The 8,509-nt window shown below is 42.2% G+C and overlaps 1 protein-coding gene across 1 annotated transcript; it reads right to left on the bottom strand.

Annotated features, from left to right (window-relative positions):
* Window positions 1-2,121: 2,121 nt before the first annotated feature.
* On the bottom strand, window positions 2,122-7,306 carry LOC131248752 (probable methyltransferase PMT18). The gene is made up of 5 exons (XM_058249198.1): window positions 6,418-7,306; window positions 5,150-5,360; window positions 4,420-4,717; window positions 3,016-3,483; window positions 2,122-2,728 (listed from the first exon to the last, which is right to left on the bottom strand). The coding sequence occupies exons 1-5, from the start codon at window positions 7,099-7,101 to the stop codon at window positions 2,503-2,505; spliced, it is 1,887 nt and encodes a 628-aa protein (XP_058105181.1). The 5' UTR covers window positions 7,102-7,306; the 3' UTR covers window positions 2,122-2,502.
* Between the last annotated feature and the right edge of the window lie 1,203 nt (window positions 7,307-8,509).

Here is an 8,509-nt window from a genome sequence, read left to right as displayed (position 1 = left end):
AGATTGAACAACAACACTATAGGATTAACGGTGGCAATGAGAAAGGCAGCCCATGCGACCCAACGAGCCAGTCCCGCTGGGCATTCCATGGCAGGATCAATTTCTTAGTGGGGCCACTGAAGTCATTTTATCCCCCACCAGGCCAATAGAACTTTAGATGTAGTATGTACGTGCGTTATATCCCACTATTGGAAAAATGGAAGGATGGCGTGGATATTCCGCATATGGGTCGCACAGTCAAGGCCACACGATGTTGGGTAAGGCCGGGTAGCTTATCTGTGCCTGGGCTCAGCCAACACAGCACGGTCCTGACCAGGGTTTCCAGTGGTGATTGACCGTTAAAAGCTTCGTTTGGACCACAAGTTTTGAATCAAGCTGATACGTGTGGCGTTATAACAGGTTGATTGGAAAATAAACATTACAGTGGGCCCGGGGAAGTTTTTAATGGCGGGCATTCAATCACCACTGTTTCATGTGGTTGGGTCCACCTAAGATTTTGATCTGCTTCATTTTTTTTTGGCCCATATCTAAAAATGAGCTGGAAAAGGGGATAAACGGCGTGGATATACAACACATACATCAAGGTAGGTCCCCCGGTCACGGCATGACAGAAATCCTTGTTACCCCTACCCGACCGAATCCACTCTCTTATCTTGAACCTAGACTGATGGTTTCATTCATATCTATTTCTCTGTCTACAAGTAGCCATTTGATAAGCAGATGGATCAGGAACATTCAAGAGTAAAATAGTGATTTTATCAATTTTCGAGTTGGACTGGATCGCGTCCTGGTACAACCAATCATTTTGGGCTTGGTCTTGAGCCTGCTATGCTAGCCCATTATTGGCCTGAGCCTCACGGTCTTAGTTGATGTACTAGGCCCTGGCCTACCTTGATCCCGGCCAAAACCTACCCATTACCGTCCAAAATAATGGTTGAAGCCCATTACGATTTCATTGTATTCGTCTTCAGAATGATTGTGAAATGTCATTATAGCCACTCATCCTTCTTTTTCTGTGGTGGGCCCTTATTGCCGTTTGGCGCCATCTTTCCTTACAGGTTGCAGGTGACTAGTCCTTTTCCATTCCGACCGAATCCTCTGCAACACCTGTTACACGCGGGAGCGGATTAGGTGCGGCTCTGACCGTGGGGCCCACTTTGATGTATGCGCAGTATATTCACGCCATCTATCCGTTTTGCTAGTTCAGTTATGCATGAGCCCACAAACGAGGCAATACAAATCTCAGGTGTACCATACTTACCGGAAACTGTGATGATTGAAAGCGCACAGTTAAAAACTTCCTATGGCCCACAGTAACACAGTAATGTTTATTTTCCATCCAACCTGTTGGTAAGGTCACACAGAAATGGGTGAATGGAAAATCAAATATCAGCTTGATCCAAAATTTGTATAGCCCACAGGAAGTTTTTAATAGCCAATCACTAATGTTTCGTATAATGTGATCCAACTGATTTTTGGATTTGATTCATTTTTTGTCTCATGTCCTAAAATGATCCATAAAAATGGATGGACGGCGTGGATATACTACAAAAGCGTCATAGTAGGTCTCACGGTCAGGCCGTGGATAAGATCCGGGCCGCACCTAATCGGCCCTGTTTCACAACGCGCATGACGCTCTAGCTTCGTTGGCCCACCGTGCCGTATGTGTAGCAGCCAATCTGTCCATCACGTGCGCCCTTCAGACGATACGCCCTGGGGCAAAATATCTGCCCGACCCACAGCTCAGATGGGCCATACCACAGGATACAATGGGGGGAGGGGACGCTGACCATAGGTTTATGTGTGGGGCCCATTTGTACATACGTTCTATCTAATCCATTCATCTGGTGCGCCTCATCAGGAGCTTGAAGATCCTGAACATTTGATATTGTGACCTACTATACTCGAGATAGAAGCTAATAAAACGAACCCATCTCAAGATCATGCATAAGCATAACACCCTACTCCTTGGTATCGATCCCTAGTGGCGGTGGCTAACATGGAGTGTGTGTACTGACATGGGTGTGTACTAATATGCTAACCCAAAAAACTTGAAAAAAAAAAAAACAAAAAAAACCATAACACCCTACTCTTTACAGTTTCATATATTGATAGAATAAGGCAAAACCCACGTACTACAACCGCCAACCTTTAAGTTGCCATCCTCAACCACCGTACACATGACACGGATGGACATCAATCGAGACCGTCCAAATCGTATGCCACCATGTGGATGTAGCATAGCCTGAAAAACACACTGATCGAACGGTCCCAATAATAAAATTGGTAGTTAAACCAAACGGACGGTTAAGAACAAAAATTAGATGGTTGATATCATTCACTCAGCGTATTTCGGGCTATTCTCATCTACAGGGGACCACATCCTATGATCTGAATTGTCTGGATCAACACGTACCACGCACGCCATATGTACGGCTGATGAGACAGCACAATTCAGGAGAAAAGAACCCCTCTCTCAGGAAGAAAAATTACAAATATTAGTTACTTCTCTTCTGTAGCCTCGCCAGTCCAGTAAGTTTTCACAGCAACTAGGATTTTCTCAGCATTAAATGGCCCACTTTCATGATCCATGATCTCACTCTTCCATCTCATCCCTCCAATTATGCCTTGTATCTTCACCAGTATATCCACTGTATCTCTGAATACTGCTGTTCCTTCTGGCCTCAGTATCCTATCCATCTCCAACAGAATGTATGTAATGTCACACCTGCATTCATTACAAAAAAAAAAAACATATATCCATCACAACTTGTACTCTGGCTCACTACATTGCTACCATGGCGCATCTGAGAGATCCATACCGTTCATCAAATGGGCCGCTATATGAAGAATAAAATGATTATTAAATACATGAAGAATACTGTACACTTTAAACATACACATGGTCCACCTGATGATTGGTATGTACATGTAGGGGCCCACTTCATGAACAGCTCGTATCTCTCAGATCAGACGGGCACTTTAGAGCTGATTATTGATCGTCGAACTGTTTACCTGTCCTGATAGATGGTGAACACGCCATTAGCATGGATGAGATCATATGTTCTGGGATACGTAGAGAAGGCTTCGCACCAGTCCTGATATGTCCCGATGAATCCACGCTCGTAGATCACACCAAGAGTATCGTGGTTCGAATCGGTGGGGACCACATTCATGACCCATAATGGGTATTTCAGTAGCGCGGCGGAGAACCCTCCAAGCATGGCATTCATGTCCATTATGTTACGGTAACGTCCTTTAGATAGAGGAGGGATGATCCGCTTGTAGTATGCGACCCTCTCTCTCCATACATCATTGTCCTCTTGGAATTTCGTAGCGGTTATTCCAGGAATAGATCCACTCCTTATTCTAGGTGGGACTGCAAATGCCCGGGCTGGCCATTTCTCCACTGCCCCACCGGCTACTTCACTTTCGCTATTTACTTCAGGCAGTGGGGTTATGCAAGGTTCCATTTTCTTGTACCTTTGTATAGGAATCATAACCAAATCAGCTAAAAATCTGCCACTCGATACAAGGGGTATATCCAAAACCAGAGAGAGCTGAAATGAATGCAAGAAAACTCAATCGAATGCCTGAGTTCGAGTCAACTCAGACTTGGGATTGAATCTGAATCAAGTTTTGAACCAAAAATAAAGAGAGAGAAATGCATGTTTGGATTCTCAAAATGCAATTTTTATAGTGAGTAGGTGTACACTGATTGGTTGTGTATAGTGGTCTGAGTAACCCAACATCTTTCAACTTCTATAGTGCAGCGTTCGGGTGCACAATTGAAGTGAATTGCAATAATTAGCTCAGCAAAGCCTAAATGACGAAATTGCATAGCTTTCAAAAACAAAAAGAATAGAAAAAAAAAAAAAAAACAAAAATGCATTTAGGTTTGTATTCATACCAAGGACTGGATTCAAATTGTAGATGTAGTTCAGAATCCAGAAACTCGACTTGACTTAACATCCATCAATGTTGGGTTGACTCGGTTCCATCTTCACTCGACTTGACTCGGTATTCAATAATTAAATTAAATATATTCAAATAATTGTAGAATATAAATAAGTACCCCCAGTAGGAAGAAACGGATCGGTTGGTGGCATGTGGTTACATGTGTTTGTTTCATTAGTGAAGTTCAACAGCTCGAAACTTGCTGCTATATTTAAATTTTAACAGCAAAACAGCTCACCTTCGTGCTCGAGTCACTATATTCGACATCATTTCGAGCGAGTCAGCTTGTTGTCAGGCAAGTTTCTTTGTGACTCACTTGAAATCTTGTTGAGCGAAGTGGACTCGGCCGACTTTCTAGTCGAGTTACCAAGCTTTAGGATTACGATTGTAGCAATTCGATTCAATATGGCATCCAAACACAGATTTCAGTTGATGAATGGAGGCAGTTAATGAGCGTCTTACCAGGCTGTATCTGGATTGTCATCTTTGCATATATGGGGCGTCTTATAAATTGTTCTGCTTTTAACGCACTCGACATGGTTGATGGGTTTTTGCCAAATTGCAAGATCATCCTTTTCTATTACTTTTGTCCAACAGATGCTCCTTGCAACATCCTCGATCGCATCTTGCTCTTGTTTCAGATCTTCTTTGGTCCTTTCCCAGCCTCTGTGGTATTTCTTCCAACGGATTGGTGGGCCAGAGAGAATCCAATAACCTCCCGGCCGTAGAACTCTGTCCAATTCAATCAGATATAGCCCGTCTGCACCCAAAAAAAAAAAAAAAATCTTTGGTCTAAGGAAAATTCAATCAATTCAAAACACCAGGACATGTTTAGATGCACTATCGAATTGAATTGCTACAATTCAGTTCAATAGAGAGCAAAATGACCAAATTGTAATTACCAATCCCTGTATTCATTGAGAGACTTTGCTCCAAATTGCAATTACAATACTTTCAAATCATGCTTGAAAGGAATGAAACTGCAATTTCATTGTAAATATTAGGAAAGCATTGTTACAATTCAGACATTTTTCTCTTTATTGAACTAAAAAGTACATATATTTAATTCAGGTTCGTATCAAAACGCAGTCTAAAACATTTACAATCTTAACATGGTTTCAATTGAATTTGAGATAGAAGACCAAGTAAAAACAGCTATGAATATCAATCGAATTGGAAATTAAAACCTTACCGAAATCATTCCAAGGGATCAAGCAGCGAGAGCAGTGGGCCATATCAAAAGATCTGGCAGGGTACGGCATTCGTTCAGATGCCAGTACACCAATCATGGCCGGAACTCCCCGTTCCAACGCGAACTGGACCTGAGCTTCATGTGTGTCCCTTGGAGCAAATGACATTGTCAAGATGTCTCTATTTAGCAGATAAGCTCCCCAGCTTGCCACCTCCAACACCCAGCCAAAACAAAGACATCTCAGAAATTCACATACTAAGAAGAGGCCTGGTACCGATATCGAGCAATGAGGATTTTGAATTATCTTCATCCTACATGTGTGATGTAGAGCGGGTCGCATACAATTTCATGGCTAAGATGGACCAAAAAAGCCCCGATCGGAGGCGGAATTGATCCGGACCGTCAAAACCTTAAAACGGGCGTATCTCATAAACTAGAATGAGTTATCTGATGTGCCGTATATGATTTTGGGTAGGAGAAGCTACTTTAGCCTAGTCGGGTTGCCCATGCTGAATTTGCAAGATTCCGTCAGATCGACGGCTGAATTTTCATTTTAATTTCGTTTATACTATTGATAGTAAGTTTTAGTTTGATTGTAACTCTTCATCCATTGGGCTTTAGGAATTGTGTCCAACATGAAACGTGCTTAGAAATATTAGGAGAATAGCGTGGTTAAGAGAAATAGGACAATTATTATTTCTTGGCCGAAAACTATGATGCCTAATAGAAATCATGACAGTGTAGAAAGTCACGTTTTCTAGGAGTTTTGGTTATATTTGCTTCCAAAACTTATTTCTAATATTTTACTATTTAAAAGGGTGTAAGCTAGTTTTTTAAGAATCAATCAATTTATTATGAATTTCTTGAATTATTTCTATTTTTTTAATTTCCTCAGGGATTCAAGGTATTTTTACGAGGAGTCAAGAGTAGTTTCATGAATTCGGAATAGTTATCCTCCCAAGAAAGATGGTGCTCAACCTCATCACGTCCATCCCTGCATCAATATGCCAGATCCGGCCATCCATCAGGTGGGCCCCAAACCACTCGTGACCTTGGCTGGGTGTGCATCATAAAAATGGATGGTTACTCTAAATTGACCGGCGGTCTGCATTCGACAAACAAATGTGACCCACCTGATGAGCAGGCCGACCTGATTTATGCCGGGCCCACCTATGAATGGTTCAGATCCAGAAAGGTAAAATTTTAAGGAGAGGATTTTTCACTACTAAACATTGAAGCCATGAAAAGGAAAATATGACTGTTCTTACTCCACAGCCTGTATCGATGGCCGTTCGGATCTTCCCATTAGTTAAAGGGATGAGCTCATCTATATCGTCGATATAAGCATCTGCTCCTCGAGGAAACATGGTACCGCCACCAGGGAATCTAAACCGATCACCTTCAACTTGGATCCAGTTCTGAATGGCTTTCTCGATGCTGAGTTCTCTATGTGGGATGTTATCATACCATGCATAGTCTCTGCTCTGAGGCCATTTGAAAGGGTTCTTGTACTTGGGTGGGGGTGGGATCAAGCACAACAGACGATCCTCCTTTTTGGGACAATGCCGCTCTCGGTACATCAGCTTCTCCGCCTTGAACTTCCTCGCCCGCTCTGGGTCTTGGCAAGGTGTGTGTTCGCTGTAACTCATGTCGCACGGCGGGAACGTATGGGCCCCCATCACGCTTTCGTTGATGCTGACCTGATGGTGGGCCTGGAAGTCGAGGGTGGATGATGAAGATGATTGCAGGTTTGCAGAGCGGGAACTGGTGGCTGGATCGCATCCAACCTTGGTTATGACCTCGGAGCGGTTGGATGTGTTGGGGCTAGTATTTTGCCATGCACCCAATATGTAGAACAGAACACAGAGGCCGCTCACGCCAAACACCAATGTGAGACGCTTCCGCTTCGATTCCAATGGATAATGCTTGTCGCCCGTGTATTCCTTCGCCATCAAATCTGCACAAATTCACATACTTGGTGGTTTTCATCGCAGAATCTTGACCTATCAATCCAAATTCTCATAGAAAGAAACAGAATTGCGGGTGTTCGGTAAAATCAAGACGGATTTATTGGACAAGATAGACGCATGAGAAATTCAAATGGGTTAGGCAATGCAGCAAATATGCTCCAGTGATATATTCTCTCAAAAGGTTGTTTATGGTGTGAGTTGTGTCTTTCCACCCTTGCCCAATTTACTTCCATTTGGGAAGCGTTAAAGTCTCTCTCTCTCTCTCTCTCTCTCTCTCTCTCTCTCTCTCTCTCTCTCTCTCCTTTTAATTTAATTTAATTTAATTTTTTACACACTCATACACCACACACATTCCCACTCACACCACATCGGTATCCCTAGCCTGTTGATGTGCCATCTTCCAGCGGCTCAAGTTTATAGAACAAGTGGTTATTTGACATGTATCAAAGCAGAAACCAAAGTTCTTTATTAGATTATCGCGGCATTGGGAGTATACTCGGGCCTTGTGTAAATACAACCGAGCCGGTGACACCAATGGTCGACCGACTATGTCTTGAAAAATTGGTGACTGGGAGATCCCATAGCCAATCCTGCTCCTTCTCCAGTTGCATTTGGATTGCTGGTACACTTCTCAACTGTCTATTTGCAAGCGACGAATTGAAAGGCTAGGATCGTCCTATCAACGATATTTTAGATACGCATTGTCCATCGCACAATAGACCGACGTTCTATACCATGGGCCCCACTTATTCAAACTGAAAACACGAGTATGTGCGTATACTCGGTCGAGTATCCTATCTCCATACAACAGAGGCAAGGATGAAACAGAGTCGAACAAAGAAAAAGATACTACAAACAAGCAGAAAAAACCCTCAACGACAGACTCCATCATTGGATTTTAAATATAAAACATAGAAACACGTAAAAAGACATTCCAACACAGTAAAATCAAGATCAACTACAACAACAAGGAAACCAAACAGAAAATAAAAAGATAGAAAAAGAAAAAGAAATCTCTAAAACAATAAAAAAACAAAACCACCGTGAACTCCTTGATATTGGTTTTATTTATTTATTTTATTTTTTTTAACAACCTACGAGACTCATCTGCTACAACCTCAGAGCTCACCAAAAAACACCTCAAAACAACATAAAAAGCAGACCAATCAGTATAAGAAGAAGAAAGAAACAAACTAACACAATAAGAAAAGCACTACCTTTCTCTCTCTATCACTCTCTCTCCTATTTTTTTTAGAAAAACAGCAAGCTTTTACATAAAGAAGAAAAGGCCATGAATGGAAGAAGGAAATGGAGCTGTAGGGATGCTTTCTTTTGCCATCTTTTTTTTTTTTTTTTGGTGAACGAGAGTGGGGATTCGGTCTAAAAGGAG

This window comes from Magnolia sinica, chromosome 6, assembly GCF_029962835.1.
Source record: "Magnolia sinica isolate HGM2019 chromosome 6, MsV1, whole genome shotgun sequence".
NCBI lineage: Eukaryota > Viridiplantae > Streptophyta > Magnoliopsida > Magnoliales > Magnoliaceae > Magnolia > Magnolia sinica.
The sequence above is the reverse complement of the archived record's forward strand: the minus strand, read 5'-3'. Positions and strand labels throughout refer to the sequence as shown.

Excerpts from the sequence above, each read along its gene's own strand:
- LOC131248752 (XM_058249198.1), bottom strand. The coding sequence starts at position 7,101 with ATGGCGAAGGAATACACGGGCGACAAGCATTATCCATTGGAATCGAAG. Across the intron at positions 5,361-6,417 it reads CCATCGATACAGGCTGTGGA|GTGGCAAGCTGGGGAGCTTA; the intron begins GTAAGAACAGTC and ends TGGGTGTTGGAG. Across the intron at positions 2,729-3,015 it reads TTCACCATCTATCAGGACAG|GTGTGACATTACATACATTC; the intron begins GTAAACAGTTCG and ends TAATGAATGCAG.